The sequence below is a fragment of the Rutidosis leptorrhynchoides genome, chromosome 3 (genome assembly GCF_046630445.1).
Source record: "Rutidosis leptorrhynchoides isolate AG116_Rl617_1_P2 chromosome 3, CSIRO_AGI_Rlap_v1, whole genome shotgun sequence".
NCBI classification, from domain to species: Eukaryota; Viridiplantae; Streptophyta; class Magnoliopsida; order Asterales; family Asteraceae; genus Rutidosis; species Rutidosis leptorrhynchoides.
In genome coordinates this window covers 112,379,677-112,400,604 of record NC_092335.1, presented here as the reverse complement: position 1 = coordinate 112,400,604, position 20,928 = coordinate 112,379,677, and the positions used below count along the sequence as shown (strand labels likewise).

Below are 20,928 nucleotides of genomic sequence, written 5' to 3'. Positions count from 1 at the left end.
TTTTTTGACTCTTCTCCTAATATTACGACGGGGCATGTTTTCGGGTTTATCTAACCATTCTTGTTCCCAAGTACTCAAGGCAAAACCGTTATCTTCTTGTATCATGTTGTGCATAACAATGCAACTGTACATTATCCTTCTCATCTTGTTAACGCTCATAACTCGTGCCGGAGTTTTCAAAATTGCAAACCTACCTTGTAAAACACCAAATGTACGCTCAACGTCCTTTCGAGCACTCGCTTGAAATCTAGTAAATTTGACTCGTGGCTCATCAATAGGCGTCGAGTATCCCTTTTTTTAATGTTGTCCAATCAGGATATATCCCGTCCGCCAAGTAGTAACCAAATGGATACACTTGTCCGTTTACTTCAAACGGTGATGGTGCAGCTGTATCCTTTTTTAGTGAATCAAACAACGGAGAGTGATTCAACACATTTATGTCGTTGTTTGAACCAGCCATCCCCAAAAACGAATGCCATATCCACATATCGTATGAAGCAACCGCTTCAAGCATGATCGTAGGGTGACCGTGATCACCTCTAGTATACTGACCTTTCCATCCAACGGGACAATTTTTCCAAGCCCAATGCATACAGTCAATACTACCCAACATTCCTTTAAACCCATGTTTCTCCTCGTGCGCCGAATACAACCGAGCAACGTCAGTTGCCGTCGGCTTCCGCAAATATTCTCGGCCATATAAATCAATTATACACTTGCAAAAATTATTTAAGCAAACATATCCTGTTTTCTCCGCCATTTTTATATATTCATCAAAAATATCAGCGGATGTTCCATACGCCAATTGGCGTAACGCACAAGTTATTTTTTGATACATAGTAAAACCAAGGCGTCCGAGTGTATCCGAACGTTGTTGGAAAAATACAAAGTGTTTAGGAGCATTATTAGTATAAGAGTGATTGAGAATACCGTCTTTGATACGTAAAAATAAATTAATTCGCATCCGAAATCGTCTCTTGAAAACGTCGTCTCGAAACGTCGGATTTTGCGAAAAGTAGTCGTTCCACAAATGAAGACCCGCAGCTTCACGATCTCTATTAATAAAACGTCGTGGGTTCCGTTGCACCCGATTTCTTCTAGGTGGACTTTCCTCCTCTTCGTCGAACGAGGTGCTATCGAATAGCAAATCTAGACTAGCGGCTAAAAACTCCATTTTTTATAACAACGAAAGTGTTTTTGTAATATAAATTAAATTGATAAAGTAGAGAGTATAAAGAAAGGTGTGAAAAAATGGTTAAATGTGTATGTATTTATAGGAGGAAGAGGAAAAAGAAAAAAAAACCAACGGCTATAATTTCCAACGGTTTAAAAACTTAACCAATCACCACCCGCCACGTGCCCAAACCCGCCCATCCTCAAGCCCGTGATCAGGAGACAAACGCTGTGGGACAAACGCCCACCGCCGCCCAGTTCCGGCGTTTGTGGTGGCGTTTGTGGCGGCATCCGGCTCTTTGCCGCCGCGTTATCTGTGGTCTTAGTGATATACCACCATGGTGGTCATGAGGTGCCAACACTAGGTTCGTATTCTTTTTTAACTATTGACTTTATTTATTTATGGATAAAATAAATGGTTGTTAAGTTAAGAGCACTTACCTTGAAAGCTCGTTACTTTACTATACAAATTTTTTTTTTTTTTTTTTTTAAAGAGAGCATTTTACATACACTTTTAATTGTTTATTTTCTTATCAGATGAAGACGGATTAAAGATCATTCATGAGTTCCTTAAAAGAATTAATGCAATCGTTTGAAGAGACGGTTAATTACTTAATTTTATCTTTCTACTTTTAATTACCATTTGTAAAAATTGTGTAATAAACCTCCAATCACAAGTGTTCAAACTTTTATTATCAAACAATCAAACGATTCATCAAAAATAATAATTTCTCAACCACAATAATCTTATTATAGTCAGTATGCGAACAATAATCTCTCAACCACAATTATTACAAAGCATAAGAAGAATCAGACTAGTTCTTAATCTTTCCAGAACACAATTGAAATCATCAAGACAATGAATCAGATCAAAGTAACAAGATCGAGACAGAATAAAGATGTGCAGGTGATGAAAACTAAATCGAATGAATAACCCTAACAGGATGTTAGGGTTATATGTGTTGATGGCAACGGAGACAGAAGCCAGGACCACCACAGAATATTGTCCGCTTTGAGAACAACGAGCCACCAGCGACTCAACTGCCCTCACGGGTTTAAAACGCGTCCTGTGAGGAAGAGGTATCAAGCCACATATATGGGCCTTTGTTTTTGCCTCTCCAACCGATGTGGGAAAGGGGTGAAGGTCACCCCAACAATCCCCCCCCCCCCCCAACATCGGTGTGGTAACCCCGGCTCTGATACCAGTTGATGGCAACGGAGACAGAAGTCAGGACCAGCACAGAATATTGTCCGCTTTGGGAACAGCGAGCCACCAGCGACTCAACTGCCCTCACGGGTTTAAAACGCGTCCTGTGAGGAAGAGGTATCAAGCCACATATATGGGTCTTTGTTTTTGCCTCTTCAACCGATGTGGGAAAGGGGTGAAGGTCACCCTAACAATATGTACTGGGTCAACCACCATAGACTTGGACAACCATAAGCCCATTAGTAATGAGCAAGCCCAAAAGTCTTATCAGTCCACTATGTCTTTAAGTCCAATAAGCAGCATTAACATCCAAGCCCTCCATCTTTCGAATAATACACTAGCAGTCCTTCGACTTTAACTTTGAAGTCATCTGCAGTCCTCCATTTTCAACTTCATTACTTTGTTAACCTGAAACATCTAGAAAATCACAAATAAGGTCCAAATAATAACTTAAAGTTCTAAACTAAGCTTGATTTTTTTTTGAACGGCTTGAGAGACATCGAATGCTCTCATTTGCACCCACAGACGCTAGGTAGGAAACTCCACGGATCGAACTCGGGTTGCATGGAAACTAATCGTGGGTCATGGGTAGCTTGGCAACTAATCGCAGGAATCCTTAAGAAAGCCTCCCCCTCATCGGAATCGAACCCGGGTTTCTTGGCAACTAATCGCAGGCCCGCCCTACTAAGGCTCAGTACCACTCAGCTGGAAGGTCGGTGATAAACTAAGCTTGAATCATAATATAATTTTAACATTCTCCCTCAAGCTTAGTTTGAAACAGGTCTTTAAGACCTAAACTGTTAGACAACAAATGATGTTGTCTAACAGTTAATCCTTTTATAAGGATATCACTTAAATTAATATGTGAATCAACTTCAGAAATTTGAACTAGGATTTTCTCTTATAAAAAGAAAATCAATTTTAAAGTGTTTAGTTTTCTCATGAAATTCTGAATTAGCATAAATTTGGATAGCGAGCTATTTTCACAGAAAAGTTTTACTGACATATTTAAGTTTATATTAAAATCAAACAAAATTTTTTTAATCCAGATTATTTCACAAGAATTTGTGGCCATTTTCCTATATCCTGCCTCAGCTGAAGACCTTGACACAGTAGCTTGTTTCTTACTTTTTCAAGATATCTAGGAGTTACAAAAATAAACTAAATATTCCGTTATAGACTTTCTATTAACCTTGCACTCACCCCAGTCAGAATCACAATAAGCATGAAGTGAATAATCAATACTTTCAGCAAAAAAAAAATTCTTTTCCAGGAGCATTTTTCCAATATCTCAAAGTTCTGATTGCAAGATTCATATGTGTCTGTAAGGGTGCATGTATATACTGACTTAACACTTGCACAGCAAGCACGATGTCTGGCCTAGTTAAAGTCAAATATATAAGTTTGCCAACAAGTTTTTGATATTCAATTATTTTAGAGACTGAAGTGTCTTGTTCATTAGGAACACAATTGACACATAGATTAGGTTCAATAAGTGTTCCAATTGGTTTACATCCTAATAAACCATAATCATTTAACAATTCTAAACAATATTTCTTTGTGAAAGACAAAATGTGACGCCCCGTACAAAACCATCCTGTACGATTCGTCAACAACAGGATCTTTACACGGTCAACTACTACATGCTGTTTGAAAACCAGTTTTGCATTCATAAAAAGATAGCGTTTACAAAAGATAACGTGACACAAAGGTCGTTACAAAGTCATTATTTGAAAATAACATAAGTTATGAATGCAAAAGAAAAGTTTCATGATTGAGACATCTCTAATTAATGCAGCGGAGATCTAACACAGCAGGTCCATAACAGCAAGTCTATAACGCCAAGATAGCAAGTCTAACAGCGGAAGCAACATCGTCTAAGCAGCTAAGAAATACACGCTTAAAAGTCAACACGAATGTTGGTGAGCTATAGTTTGTAATCAGTAAAGTAATGTAGACCACGAGTTATCGTATTCAAAACAGTATTAAAAAGTATTTGCTTATCCGTGGGCACCCGGTAACTAACTTAACGTAATAATAATACCCCCTAAAAGTACACTTGGTGAGTGCGTATGTCCTCGAAGTATCAAACACCCGTTAAATGCTAGCGCGACTAGCCCGAGTGGGGATGTCAAACCCTATGGATCCATATCTAATATTCGCGTTCACCGGTTCAAAAACCAATGATTAAACGTTACCGTGCTAAGGGGAAAGTTTATGCCATTATATAACCCACACATATGTAAAGTTTAAGTACTCGTGTAAAGTAAGTAAAACATAGAAAGCGCATGTATTCTCAGTCCCAAAAATAGTAAAAAAGTAGTAAAGGGATGCTATAACTCACAGTGAATAAGCAGTAAAAGTCGATATGAAACGTATATAGGTAGTAAGTCGGTCCGAAAGGTCGTCAACCTAAGTCAATGGCCACTAGGTCAGTATGTTGTCCCAATAAGTTTAAAAGTGAATGAATTAAGTTTAAGTGTCATCATCGAAATCATCATTATCATCATCATTCATCAATACTAAGGTAAGTTTAACAAGAATAGAGATCGAAATAAAAGGTTGACTTCGGACAGCTGTTACGACCTCTATACAAATCAAAAAGATGCGTAGTCATTGGCTATGGCTCCGTATGTGAGTCCCCTAACCGTTGACCAATTTTCAGAACCTAACTCGTATTCGTTTGACCGTGGCGACGGTTTAAGTGCGAGTTGGTCCGAAATTTCAGCACAACGTTACAAAGGCGTAGTGACTTTCGGAAGGCCATAAATCCTAAACCGTATATCGGATTAAGACGAGGCCTAAATGAAAAGTTATCTACTCGAAACGAACTAACTGAAAATAAATTTTCCAGAAGTCCAGGAGTCTGATCAGATCCCGAAAAATAGTAAACAAGTGCTCCGGTGGGGTTCTTGGTGCTTGATGCTCATCACGGTTCTCATCCTTGATGCTTGTAGCTTCAAGTGTACAACTCATTGATGGGTTAGCATCACCTTGACCAAGATTCAACCATCAACACACAATATATTAAGACCAAGTAAGAACACAACTCATTTAAGAATCTTAGATGGATGATGAACCAAGGTTACATCATATCCTTAGTCTTAACACAAATACAAGTTCTATTTACAACTAAAGCTACAAACTTTACTTCAATCAAACAAGTATGAACACAATTTTAATCAAATGAAGTGATGGAACCCTAAGCTAGAGAGCTTGGATCCTTTCAACACAAGTTATGAGATTACAAAGCTAGAAAGCTTGAATCTTTGGTGTTCTTGAAGATCTTGAAGCATAAAGCTTGGATCTTTAAGTTACATGAAGACCACAAACACAAGTTTTGATCTTTATAACAAAATAATGAGATCATAAGTTAGAAAACTTAGATCCAACAAAAGAAATGAAGATTCAAAGCTAGAAAGCTTGAATCTTGATTGTTCTTGAAAATCTTGAAGCATAAAGCTTGGATTTTTAAGTTACATGAAGATTACAAACACAAGTTTGAATCTTTATAACAAAATAACAAGGTTAAAGCTAAAAGATTTAGATCTACAAAATAGGTGAATATTCAAAGCTAGAAAGCTTGAATCTTCTATGTTCTTGAAGGATTCAAATCCATGTTTGAATCTACAAGATGTAATCAAGATCAAAAGCTAAAAAGCTAGACCCTTTGATGATGATGAAGATTTCGTGAAAGAGAAAGGAAGAAGAAGAAGAAAAATAAAATACTTACACTTTTTAGAGGGAGAAAGGCTAGAGAGAGAATTAGAGAGTAAGTGTGTGTAAATTACAAATGAAATCAAGTGTGAAATGGGTGAAGTAAGGCTTGTATTTATAGGTGGTGGGAGGGTGATGGTGGACGTGGGATATGGTGGGGGACAAGGGGGACATCTTTTTGCTTTTTGGTTAATGGTTGTCTAAAGTTGGTGCATATGTTAGGATCTCATGCAACATTAAGGATAATACTTGGCAAAAATGCTATTATGTTCCCTCTAATAAATGGGCATTTGTCTTACTTATTAACGGGTCACTAGTTATTTATAATTGGGCTAATTAAATAGTCCACTAGCTAGTGTAGGGTGGGCTAAGGTCCAACAAGGTAGTAAGTCTAACAAGACTAACTAGTGTGCTCTAGTAAATTACTAAGCGTAATTAAGCATCCAAAAACCCAAGTAATTGTTATTATAAAATAACAATTAGTATTTCGTAGTCATAATATTCTGATTACGACAAAAGTTAAACGTGTACGCAGTACGCAGTTCGTTGAAAACGTCAAGTAACACTAACGGTCATGAAGGCTTCCAGGGGTTAAGTTAAGTATCCTACGTACTTAAAGGAACATTTTAATATATAAACGAAAGTAATCCATATGTAAAAAGTTCCCAGAGTATAATATAGCTCAGTATGCACAAATACGCAGTTTCGCAGAAAGCACAAAGCACAAAAGCAAGTCGAAAAAGTCGGGTCGTTACATTACCCACCTGTTAATGAAAACTTTGTCCCGAATTTTTAAGCTGAGGTAGACGGCAGAGTTGTGGAGAGGTGAGGATACTTCTGTTTCATCTGATCTTGTCGCTCCCAAGTAAACTCAGGTCCTCATTTTGCATTCCATAGGACTCGGACGATCAGAATCTTGTTGCGTTTCAAGGTCTTGACCTCACGGTCCATAATTTCGACAGGTTCTTCCACGAAATGAAGTTTGTCATAAATCGTAAGTTTCGCAAGTGGTATGACTAGTTCTGGTTCCGCGAGACACTTCTTCAGATTCGACACGTGAAAAGTGGGATGAACAGCGCTCAACTGAGTCGGAAGGTCCAAACGGTAAGCAACGGGTCCAACACGCTCAAAACTTCAAAAGGACCAATATATATTCACGATCTCCACGTTTAAGGTCAACATAACTCTTTTGATGATCACGGGCCGTCTTGAGCCTTGTTTGAATTTGGACAATCTTCTCGGTTGTTTCATGGACGAGTTCGGGACCGGTGAGTTGCTTTTCACCTACCTCGGCCCAACAAATAGGAGAACGACACTTGCAGCTATACAACTCTTCGAAAGGTGCGGCATTAATGCGTGCATGATAGCTATTGTTGTAAGAGAATTCAGCTAGCGGTAAATGCTTCTCCCAGGTTTTTCCGAAATCAATAAAACAAGCACGTAGCATGTCCTATAAAGTCTGAATCGTGCGTTCGCTCTGTTCGATAGTTTGCGGGTGATATGCGGTACTCATGTCTAGACGTGTTCCCAAGGCTTCTTGTAAAGAACGCCAAAACCTAGAAGCAAAGCGGGTATCGCGATCTGAAATAATCGATAAGGGTACACCGTGTCGAGATACAACTTCCTTTATGTATAATTGCGCCAGTTTCTCCATCGTATCAGTTTTCTTCATGGCTAGGAAGTGAGCAGATTTGGTAAGACGATCAACGATAACCCAGATGGTATCATAACCTCCTACCGTCTTCGGTAGCTTCGTGATGAAATCCATTGTTATTCCTTCTCACTTCCATTGCGGGATTTTAGGTTGTTGGAGTAATCCAGACGGCTTCTTATGTTCGACTTTGATCTTGGAACAAGTCAAACACTTTCTAACATAAGCTGCAACATCCCTTTTGAGGTTCGGCCATCAATATTGAACCTTGAGGTCGTGGTACATCTTACCAGCTCCTGGATGAATTGAATACCTTGACTTGTGGGCTTCGTCTAGAATAAGGCTCTGTAAATCCCCATAACTAGGCACCCAGATTCTTCCGGCAAAGTATCGGAGTCCAGTCTCCTTGACCTCGAATCGAGAAACGAGAATGTTCAAGTGCTCTTGAGAGATATTCTCCTCCTTGAGAGCCTCATCTTGAGCTACGCGGATCTGGTTATTGAGATTCGTCTGAATGGTGATGTTCAAGGCACGGACACGAAGTGGTACCGTTCTCTCCTTTCGGCTCAAGGCATCAGCTACAATATTTGCCTTGCCAGGGTGGTAACGAAGTTCACAATCATAGTCGTTCAACGCCTCAATCTATCGACGCTGTCTCATGTTCAGTTGCTTCTGATCAAAGATGTGTTGGAGGCTTTTGTGATCGGTGAAGATAGTACTCTTGGTTCTATAAAGATTGTATCTCCACAATTTGAGTGTGAAGACAACGGCTCCAAGCTCAAGATCGTGCGTTGTGTAATTTCGCTCGTGAATCTTCACTTGTCGAGAGGCATAAGCAATAACTTTCATTCGTTGCATTAGTACACACCCAAAACCATTTTTTGAGGCATTGCAATAAACAACAAAATCATCACTGCCTTCGCGAAGAAATAGGATAGGTGTGGTGGTCAACTTCTGCTTCAAGGTTTAAAATGTTAACTCTTGCTCGGTTGCCCAAACGAACTTCTTCCCTTTGTGAGTCAGTACGGTTAATGGGCGTGCAATCAGAGAGAAACCTTCAATGAATCTTCGGTAATAACCGGCGAGGCCTAAAAATTGGCGGATATGAGTAGGAGTAGTGGGAGTTTCCCACTTGCTGATAGCTTCGATCTTTGCGGGATCAACTTTGATACCCTGCTCGCTCACAATATGACCCAGAAATTGGACTTCCTTCAACCAAAACTCACACTTGGAGAATTTGGCATAAAGCTGCTCTTGTCTCAAAAGTTCCAACACTAGTCGAAGATGTTGTTCATGTTCTTCTTCATTTCTGGAATAGATGAGGATATCATCTATGAAGACGATAACGAACTTGTCCAGGTACGGCTTGCATACCCGATTCATGAGGTCCATAAACACGGAAGGTGCGTTGGTTAAACCGAATGGCATCACGAGAAACTCATAATGACCGTAACGGGTTCTGAACGCAGTCTTCATCACATCACTCTCCTTAACCCTCAACTGGTGATAACCTGACCGTAGATCAATCTTGGAGTAAACACTGGATCCTTGCAGCTGATCGAAAAGATCGTCAATTCTAGGAAGGGGATACCGATTCTTGATCGTCAACTTGTTCAGCTCACGATAATCGATACACATGCGGAAAAATCCGTCCTTCTTCACGAACAAAACAGGTGCGCCCCAAGGTGATGAACTCGGTTGGATAAACCCACGGTCTAACAATTCCTGCAGTTGACTCTGCAACTCTCGCAGTTCGAAAGGTGCAAGTCAATAAGGTGCGCGAGCTACATGTGCAGCTCCTGGCACTAGATCGATCTGAAACTCAACCGATCTCGGCGGCGGTAATCCAGGTAACTCTTCCGGAAAGACGTCGGGAAATTCGTTCACAATTCGCACATCATCCACGCTCTTCTCTTCAACTTCTAGCTTCTTCACATGTGCCAGAATAGCAAAGCGTCCCTTCTTCATAACCTTTTGTGCCTTCAAGCAACTAATAAGGTTCAACTTCGGACTACATCTATCTCCGTAAACAATCAGTGGCTCACCATCTTCGCGTGGTATACGAAGAATCTTCTCACCACAGATAACTTCGGCTCTTACCTTGGATAACCAGTCCATTCCGACAATCACATCAAAACTTCCCAACTTGATGGGTATTAGATCAATCTCAAAATCCACTCCGGATAGGTTGATAATACCTCCTCTGCCAATTTGGTCAACCTTCTCATGTTTTCCATTGGCTACCTCAACCAACATACTCTCCTCCAAAGGCACTAACAACCAATCTATCTCAGAGCAAAAGTGTCTACATACATAACTCCTATCGGCACCAGTATCAAATAAGACAGAAGCAAGTAGATTATTGACAATGAATGTACCTATGACCAAATCAGGATCCTCACGGGCATCCCTGGCATTCATGTTGAAAACTCTCCCACGTGCTGGTCCGGCATCCTTCTTCTTGTTCGGGCACTCATTCTTGAAGTGGCCCTGTTGACCGCACTCAAAACACTTTTTTGGTCCAGTAGGGTTTGTCTTCACAGCTGGGGTGGTGATCTTGCAGTCCCTGCCAATGTGCCCAGTCCTCTGACACTTTTCACAGACCACGTTGCAGTACCCTGTATAATGATTGTAGTATCTCTTGCACTGCGGAGACTACCCTTGTAGTTAGGGTTCGAGCTAGGGTTCGGGTTGGGGTTCCTCCAGTCGTTGTTTCCCTTGAAACCCTCATGCCTCTTAGCTGGGTTCTGATCAAAGACTTTCCCTTTGTTGCCTTCCCACTTACGCTTCTCATAACTATCTCCTGATTCTGATTTCGCTTTCTCTGGTTCCTTGCGGACGATCTGGTTCATCAGGGTGTGTGCTATGCGCATAGCTTCCGGGACATCTGCTGGTTTCGAAGAGGTAACATTTCCCTGAATGGTCTTGGGAAGTCCCCACAAGTATCATTCCATTCGCTTAAATTCAGGGGTAACCATCGTGGGGCACATCAAAGCTAACTCTAAATACCTTCGGTTATAGCCATCAAGGTCGGTTCCCACAACCTTCAGCTCCCAAAACTCAGCTTCCATTTTCTGAATCTCCGTTCTGGGGTAGTACTCCTCGATCATAGCCCCTTTGAATTCCTCCCACGGGATAGCATAAGCCTCGTTAATTCCTTTAGCCTGAGCAAGCGTGTTCCACCAGGTTAAAGCACCGTCCGACAGAGTACATGAGGCGTACTTAGTTTTGTTCACTTCTGAGCAGTTGCTCACGCAGAACACAGCTTCCAACTTCTCAAACCATCTCGTCAGCCCAAATGGCCCTTCAGTACCACTGAAATTATGGGGCTTGCAGCTCTGGAATTCCTTATAGGTACACCCGTTCTGAACAGCTGGGTTGGCCGGTGGAGCTGAAGCAGGGTTGGCATTCACCATAGCTGCGGCTACTCGAGCAGCTATCATTTCCTCAATCTGTGCCGCTGTGGGTGTTTCCCTTAGGACTCTTCCGTTTGCCATTGTTCCTCTGAACAAAAGTTTCGACTCAAGTTAAAATCCAGCGTTCACTAATATTATAGCATAAGGCACCCAGTGTGGAATCAACACCACACACAATTAATTAAGTAAAGCAACCAGATACAGATACCACAAAATCATCATACAGTAGCGTAAATAGAACACCGTATAAAATTCAAACAACATTAATTTCTATTCATTAATAAGAAAGTTGCATACATCTGCATAAGGTTCGTATAATACATGAGTAAAACATGAAACTACTAACAAAGTTACATAATGAAATCTAATACAATAATCCTACGGTGATGGTGGGTAAATGATGTCCATCAGGTGGGACATCTGTTCCTCGAGCTCAGTTACCCGAGCACGAAGGATATGCACTTCCCTCGTCAGTTCCTCAATGACGGGGGATGCTGGTGGGGCAGGCGGTGCATATGGTGCGAATGGTGTAGGTGGTTCAGGTGGTGCTGATGTAGACGGCACAGTGCGGGTGGTATTACGCACGAATGGATCGGCGGGATACGGTACGACCCTCTTACGGGTTGTGATCCTAACCAACTGTCCATGTGCATCCACGAACGATCTTCCTCTGTTAATCCCTGGGATAACGGTACCATCGAAATGATACCGCTTTTTCGACGGGGTAGAGGGCGGCTGTACGGGCTCCTCCTCAGGGTCCTCCTCGAAATCATCCTCGAAATCCTCTTCGAAGTCCTCTTCACTGGAGTCATCGGATGATGAATCATCTGAATCATCTGAAGGTGGATCTGCCTGACCGGTGGTCATAAGTCGATATCTTCCTGGTGGAATCGGTACAACACGTCCATCAGTGGTGCGTCTAGCCCAATGTCCATGCTCGTTACGGAAAGGACCGTCTCCATTTCCCCCAGGAATTACAGCATCGGCGGAATGGTGCTGTGGCTCCGGGAGTCTAGGGTTGGGTGGTGCTGGAATCATCTCAGGATCCTCGTCTCCGTCTGAGACGTCCATCAGGTTAAGCATAAGTCCACTAGAAGGTGAATCGCCAGAGTCGTCGAAGGGTAGCAGTGAATCAGCAACAATCGTAGGCGAGGCAACAGTCGTCTCTGAGTCACTCTCAAAGTCAAAGGTCATGGGCAGCATGTCTGTCATCTGAACAAGGAAAAATAACTTTTTCCATGTCAGTAAGTGTAACATCCCATTTTCCGTACATGTCTAAAGGTACATATTTAATCATTAGAACATTTATAGTTCGTTTGTATATGTGTTTAAATGTTTTAAAAGTGTTAATTCGGTGCGTACGTGATATATATATATATATATATATATATATATATATATATATATATATATATATATATATATATATATATATATATACACTTAAGAAGGTGTACATGTATGAGTGTGCGCATGGCTTAAGGGTGTAATAAGTCGTGTAAGACTTCATTGTAAAGTCTAGTTGCATATACGAAGTAAGATTGGGGCGTACGAATTGCAAAATCAATAGTTAGTTTAGTTGTCAAGAAACTGGTCAGGCCACGCCTAATGTCGCGCCGCAGTGGATGGTGTCGCGCCGCAACTTTACACACATAACAGAATCAGGAGTCGATCAAGACAGCCTAAATTTCATGTTGTTTGTCGCGCCGCGGGAAAGGAGGTCGCACCGCGACCTTCCTGTGCAGCTGGTTTTGAATTTATTTTTTAAAATGAGTAGTTCGAGGGTAATTTCATCTTTTCGTGTGTAGATCTGATTGGGGCATTAAATCTCAACCACTTATCCATTCCTATTCATTTCTTTTCCATTTTCTTTCTTTATTTCCTCTCAAAACATAAAACCCAATTGAATTCAAAGTAAGATTTGAGAGTGAAGACTTGAGATTTGATCTTTGGAGCAAGAAGTAAAGTTGTTCTCCTCATTCTTAGCTATGAGTGGATAGTATTGGTAAGTCTTAACTCCATGTTTTGAGTTTTAGTTAATTTATGGCTAGGGTTTGGTCATTTGAAACTTGTAAGACCCATTTGGGGATTTAATGGGTGAAATTGGGTTAATTTGAAGCAAGGAAGACTCAAATGTTGTTAATCTAGGGTTTGGTCATGTAAAGTGAGATTTGTAAGTGATAATTGAGTTGTTAGTCACTAAAGCACTTATAAAATGATGAAAAATTGTTAATGGGTTAAGGTTGACCAAAGTTGTATGAATAAGTATTTAAAATGGGTTACATGAGTGATTGTTAACCTAGTTGGGTGAGGTGGGTATGAAATTCCTATTAATTGTGTTAGTTGGTGTTAGTAGACTCTAATCACTAACTCTTAGTGATTTATGATGAGTCATGGCCATTAATGGGCGATTTTGGTGTAAGTGAGTCATTTAATGCGGTTGGGTCATTAAATGCTCAAGAGTTAAGTGTTAGTGGTTAATTCCACTAGTTTGTATGTTAATTAAATGCATAATGTGATAGGTGCATTACATCGAAGGTTGCGAGCTTGATTCCTAGTTCACCAAAGGCGATAAGGTCAGTGGAATAATTTTACATGTGTGTATGTAATGTATTTACTTGTGCGAAATGCGACGTGGGTTTTAAGTTCGGGAATGCGATACCACATCGTGTTGGCGTGGGATGAGGGTTTAAAGTTCGGGTACGCGATACCTCATCATCATATATGTGTGCGGGCGTGAAGTGTGGGTTTTAAGTTCGGGTATGCGATATCACATTTCACGTGATGGGTGGGTTTTAAGTTCGGGTATGCGATACCACCCAAGGGACTAGTGATGCATACTAGTGGCATCTGCGTGGCTAGCGGTTCATTCGCGAAGACCGTTCCCTTTTGTACGATTGGTTAACCATGATTATGTGTTGTAGCATAGCATATTATATTGTCCGAGTTATATGCTATTGTTGTGCTAGCTTGTGTAGTGACCCGAACTTTTCCATGTTTATATATATATTAAATGAGATTGTTATTTACATGATTAAGTGTTTCCAACATGTTAAGCAATCAAACTTGTTTAGACTTGATTAATTGAAATAGGTTTCATATAGACAATTGACCACCCAAGTTGACCGGTGATTCACGAACGTTAAAACTTGTAAAAACTATATGATGACATATATATGTTTATATATATAGTTAACATGATTTTATGATAAGTAAACATATCATTAAGTATATTAACAATGAACTACATATGTAAAAAAAGAGTACTAACTTAATAATTTTGAAACGAGACATATATGTAACGATTATCGTTGTAACGACATTTAATGTATATATATCATATTAAGAGATATTCGTACCTCATAATATCATGATAATATAATAATTTAAAATCTCATTTGATATTATAAACATTGGGTTAACAACATTTAACAAGATCGTTAACCTAAAGGTTTCAAAACAACACTTACATGTAACGACTAACGATGACTTAACGACTCAGTTAAAATGTATATACATGTAGTGTTTTAATATGTATTCATACACTTTTGAAAGACTTCAAGACACTTATCAAAATACTTCTACTTAACAAAAATGCTTACAATTACATCCTCGTTCAGTTTCATCAACAATTCTACTCGTATGCACCCGTATTCGTACTCGTACAATACACAGCTTTTAGATGTATGTACTATTGGTATATACACTCCAATGATCAGCTCTTAGCAGCCCATGTGAGTCACCTAACACATGTGAGAACCATCATTTGGCAACTAGCATGAAATATCTCATAAAATTACAAAAATATGAGTAATCATTCATGACTTATTTACATGAAAACAAAATTACATATCCTTTATATCTAATCCATACACCAACGACCAAAAACACCTACAAACACTTTCATTCATCAATTTTCTTCATCTAATTGATCTCTATCAAGTTCTATCTTCAATTTCTAAGTGTTCTTCATAAATTCTACAAGTTCTAGTTTCATAAAATCAAGAATACTTCCAAGTTTGCTAGCTTACTTCCAATCTTGTAGAGTGATCATCCAACCTCAAGAAATCTTTATTATTTACAGTAAGATATCTTTCTAATACAAGGTAATACTCATATTCAAACTTTGATTCAATTTCTATAACTATAACAATCTTATTTCGAGTGAAAATCTTACTTGAACTTGTTTTCGTGTCATGATTCTGCTTCAAGAACTTTCAAGCCATCCAAGGATCCTTTGAAGCTAGATCCATTTTTCTCATTTCCCGTAGCTTTATCCAGAAAACTTGAGGTAGTAATGATGTTCATAACATCATTCGATTCATACATATAAAGTTATCTTATTCGAAGGTTTAAACTTGTAATCACTAGAACATAGTTTAGTTAATTCTAAACTTGTTCGCAAACAAAAGTTAATCTTTATAACTTGACTTTTAAAATAACTAAATACATGTTCTATATCTATATGATATGCTAACTTAATGATTTAAAACCTGAAAACACGAAGAACACTGTAAAACCGGACATACGCCGTCGTAGTAACACCGCGGGCTGTTTTGGGTTAGTTAATTAAAAACTATGATAAACTTTGATTTAAAAGTTGTTCTTCTGGGAAAATGATTTTTCTTATGAACATGAAACTATATCCAAAAATCATGGTTAAACTCAAAGTGGAAGTATGTTTTCTAAAATGGTCATCTAGACGTCGTTCTTTCGACTGAAATGACTACCTTTACAAAAACGACTTGTAACTTATATTTTTGTCTATAAACCTATACTTTTTATGTTTAGATTCATAAAATAGAGTTCAATATGAAACCATAGCAATTTGATTCACTCAAAACGGATTTAAAATGAAGAAGTTATGGGTAAAACAAAATTGGATAATTTTTCTTGTTGTAGCAACGTGAAAATTGGTAACAAATCTATATTAATCATATCCTAGCTAACTTATATTGTATTATACATGTATTCTAATATATTATGTAATCTTAGGATACCATAGACACGTATGCAAATGTTTTGACATATCATATCGACCCATGTGTATATATTATTTGGAACAACCATAGACACTCTATATGCAGTAATGTGGGAGTTAGCTATACAGGGTTGAGGTTGATTCCAAAAATATATATACTTTGAGTTGTGGTCTAGCCTGAGATGTGTATACACTGGGTCGTGGATTGATTCAAGATAATTTATATCAATTTTTTTCTGTACATCTAACGTTGGACAACTAGTTGTAGGTTACTAACGAGGACAGCTGACTTAATAAACTTAAAACATCAAAATGTATTAAAAGTGTTGTAAATATATTTTGAATATACTTTGATATATATGTACATATTTGTTATAGGTTCGTGAATCGACCAGTGGCCAAGTCTTATTTCCGAGGAAGGAAATATCTGTGAAAATGAGTTATAGTCCCACTTTTAAAATCTAATATTTTTGGGATGAGAATACATGCAGGTTTTATAAATGATTTATAAAATAGACACAAGTACGTGAAACTACATTCTATGGTTGAATTATTGAAATCGAATATGCCCCTTTTTATTAAGTCTGGTAATCTAAGAATTAGGGAACAGACGCCCTAATTGACGCGAATCCTAAAGATAGATCTATTGGGCCTAATAAACCCTATCCAAAGTACCGGATGCTTTAGTACTTCGAAATTTATATCATATCCGAAGGGTGTCCCGGAATGATGGGGATATTCTTATATATGCATCTTGTTAATGTCGGTTACCAGGTGTTCACCATATGAATGATTTTTATCTCTATGTATGGGATGTATATTGAAATATGAAATCTTGTGGTCTATTGTTACGATTTGATATATATAGGTTAAACCTATAACTCACCAACATTTTTGTTGACGTTTTAAGCATGTTTATTCTCAGGTGATTATTAAGAGCTTCCGCTGTCGCATACTTAAATAAGGACAAGATTTGGAGTCCATGCTTGTATGATATTGTGTAAAAACTGCATTCAAGAAACTTATTTCGTTGTAACATATTTTTATTGTAAACCATTATGTAATAGTCGTGTGTAAACAGGATATTTTAGATAATCATTATTTGATAATCTACGTAAAGCTTTTTAAACCTTTATTGATGAAATAAAGGTTATGGTTTGTTTTAAAATGAATGCAGTCTTTGAAAAACGTCTCATATAGAGGTCAAAACCTCGCAACGAAATCAATTAATATGGAACATTTTTAATCAATAAGAATGGGACATTTCAGCTTGCGTGTTAGAGTTTTAACTTTATACTTTACGACGGTATGCTAATTATATTGCTAACGTGTATGCGGTAATTGTTGTAAGTGATTGCAAGTAAGTAGATTATATATGTGTGTGTATAATTATTGCATTCACAAAGCATTAGCTTACTGATAATGCTAAAAAGGAACATATATTTAGTATCAATATTCTTCCAATATGTAAAGCTTTTAGTTACTATTGTTCTATTTTTATGTAATAATCGTTTAAATAAATAAGTGCAAAGACAAAAGAATAAAACCACGATATGAAGACGCAAACGACCAAAAAGCTAAAAAGTACAAAGTATAATCTAAGTGGTTCAATTTATTGATGAAAAACGCCTAAAAATGACAAGAGTACAAGCCGCGAAACGCAAAGTACAAGATATCTAAACGTACGAAAAGGCGTTCAAAAATCCGGAACCGAGACATAAACCGAGTATCAACGTACGACTCAACGGAGCTAAAAGTACAAGTCAACTATGCACAAGAATATAATATAATATATATATAATTATATAAAATTATATATTATTATATTATATATTATAATATTTAGCAGCCCACGTTTAACTCAATTTGGTGAGCTGGAATCCGAAGCTCCGCACTCGCGGAGCTGTGAAGCACAAAACCTCCGCACTCGCGGAGCTGTACAGTTCAAAGTGGGCCTATAAAAGGCCGCGCATTCTGATCGATTTCATTACACCTTTTTCTTTTTCTTTCTTTCAATCTATCGGTATATATATTTATATTTATAATTTTAAGTTTAATTTAATAATAATAATAATAATAATAATAATAATAATAATAATAATAATAATAATAATAATAATAATAATAATAATAAGGTTATTGTAAGAAATGTTTTACGGGTTTTAAAGTCGGAACTCTGTCAGTGTAACGCTACGCGATAAATAATCACTGTAAGCTATGTTCTTCCTTTTTAAATTAATGTATCGTAACTAAGTTATTATTATGCTTAATTGAGCCGAAGTAATCGTGATGTTAGACTAAATATTAAGATGGCGTTATTGGATTTTGTACCATAATTAAGGTTTGGACAAAAGACCGACACTTGTGAACATTGGACTATTGACTATTAATAGGTAGGGGGTATTGTGTAGAGACCCGTCCTAATCCATCCGGACGAAGTCCATATCGATTACAAACGATTCACAACAGTTGATTACATCGCGAGGTAATTGACCTCTATATGATAAATTTTACAAACATTGCATTCGTTTTTAAAAGACAAACTTTCGTTATATCGACAGTTGACAGGCATGTAAAGCATTTCATAATATATCCAAATATAATTGACTTAATAATAATCTTGATGAACTCAATGACTCGAATGCAACATCTTTTGAAATATGTCATGAATGACTCCAAGTAATATCTCAAATATGAGCAAATGCACAGCGGAAGATTTCTTTCGTACCTGAGAATAAACATGCTTTAAAGTGTCAACCAAAAGGTTGGTGAGTTCATTAGTTTATCATAAAGAATCATTTCATAATTTTAATAGACCACAAGATTTCATACTTCCATTTCTCATAATCATACGTCCCATGCATAGAGACAAAAATATCATTCATATGGATTGAACACCTGGTAACCGACATTCACAATATGCATATAAGAATATCCCCATCATTCCGGGATCCTCCTTCGGACATGATATAAATTTCGAAGTACTAAAGCATCCGGTACTTTGGATGGGGCTTGTTGGGCCCGATTGATCTATCTTTAGAGTTCGCGTCAATTAGGGTGTCTGTTCCCTAATTCTTAGATTACCAGACTTAATAAAAAGGGGCATATTCAGTTTCGATCATTCAACCATAGAACGTAATTTCGATTACTTGTGTCTATTTCGTAAAACAGTTATAAAAGTTGCGCATGTATTCTCAGCCCAAAAATATAAAGGGTAAAAAGGTAAATGAAACTCACAATACTGTATTTTGTAGTGAAAATACATATGACGACATTGAACAATGCAGGGTTGGCCTCGGAATCACGAACCTATATCAAGTATTAACACATTATAGTATAAATCAATTAAGTTTATATATTTGTTATGTATTAATTATTCTTATAATATATTATGATACTTATTTGATATTTAATTAATGTTATATCAATAATATTAGTTGAAACATAATTTTATGTAATATTAGTATATTTTATGTAATAATATATTTACATATATATCTTTTGTTTTGTAAAATTAATAATTGTATAAATACCTAAGGATAATAATAATAATATTAATAATAATAATAATTTTTAAAAGTATAAAACTACCTTAGGAGTCAGTTTTAAAAAAATTGCACCAAGCCGGGCTCGAACCTGAGACCTCTGGTTCACTCATCAACACCCTTAACCATTCCTCCATTTCAGTTTTTCTGATTTATAATACAAACCCAAATACTTATCTATTACATGTTTCAACCCACTTCATCTTCTTCACCAAAATCTAAACAATCAAACAACTTCATTCTTAATAGTCAATCATCAAAATGGTTTTAGGACTTCTAAACAAACATGAAACAAAAAATAAAAATGTGTTCATGATATAAAAAAATGAGAAAAAAAAACAAAAAAATCCTACTGCTTGCTCGTAGCCAAGAAAAAAAAATTTGTTTTCAATTTTGAGTTCGTTTTGGACAATCTTTACAACATGAAACATGTTTCAAATCATTCCTAAAAACTATTGAAATCGTCAATTGAACTTAAAATATCAAAACAAGCTCTAATTTCTCCAAGAACAAAACAGTTGACTTTTGACAATTTAACTTTGACTCGCAAATTCGAATTCGTTATCAAGAATTGGAACTTGAGATTTTGCAGGAAGTTTAAGTAAATGATTCCTAACAACTCTACATTTTTAGTTTTTGAAATTTGTTTCGAATTCACGTTAGTGTATATCACTGTGAAGAACTCAAGAACTCAAAAATTGATTTTTAGATTAAGAGTGTTATAGATTATGATTACAACATGAATTGTGTTGTAAATCATTCCTATAATCTTTATGGATCATCAAATTAACTGGAGATATCAAAACAAACTCGAATTTGATTCAAGAACACTTAGTTGACTTTGAAAACCAAAACTTTGACTCTCAAATTAGAAATTAATAGAAAGAATTGAGGATTGAAAACTTACAGATAGTTTAGATAGACGATTCCTAACATGACTGCATTATTACATTTTGAAAGTTTGTTCTAAATCAAAATATGGTGAAAAAGATGAATGTATAGTGTGTCGAGCTTATTTTCTGGGTTTTCTTTGTTTTCAACTCAAATTGCAGTTTGTAACTTATATAGAGTGATTAGGTACATGATTTAACAGTTAAATTGATTTCCAATTGATTTGTGAAGTAGACTTGTAACAAACTGGAGACATGAAGTATGTAAATTATTTTCATGTGAAGAAAAAGAAAAAAAATTGATAGTTACTTCTAACATAATGGGATTCCATATTTTTATTTTTAATA

The 20,928-nt window shown here is 37.2% G+C and overlaps 1 protein-coding gene across 1 annotated transcript; it reads right to left on the bottom strand.

The window, feature by feature from the left end:
- Positions 1 to 271: 271 nt before the first annotated feature.
- On the bottom strand, positions 272 to 1,174 carry LOC139900308 (uncharacterized). The gene has a single exon (XM_071883094.1). The coding sequence runs from the start codon at positions 1,172 to 1,174 to the stop codon at positions 272 to 274; it is 903 nt and encodes a 300-aa protein (XP_071739195.1).
- Between the last annotated feature and the right edge of the window lie 19,754 nt (positions 1,175 to 20,928).

Excerpts from the sequence above, each read along its gene's own strand:
- LOC139900308 (XM_071883094.1), bottom strand. The coding sequence starts at position 1,174 with ATGGAGTTTTTAGCCGCTAGTCTAGATTTGCTATTCGATAGCACCTCG.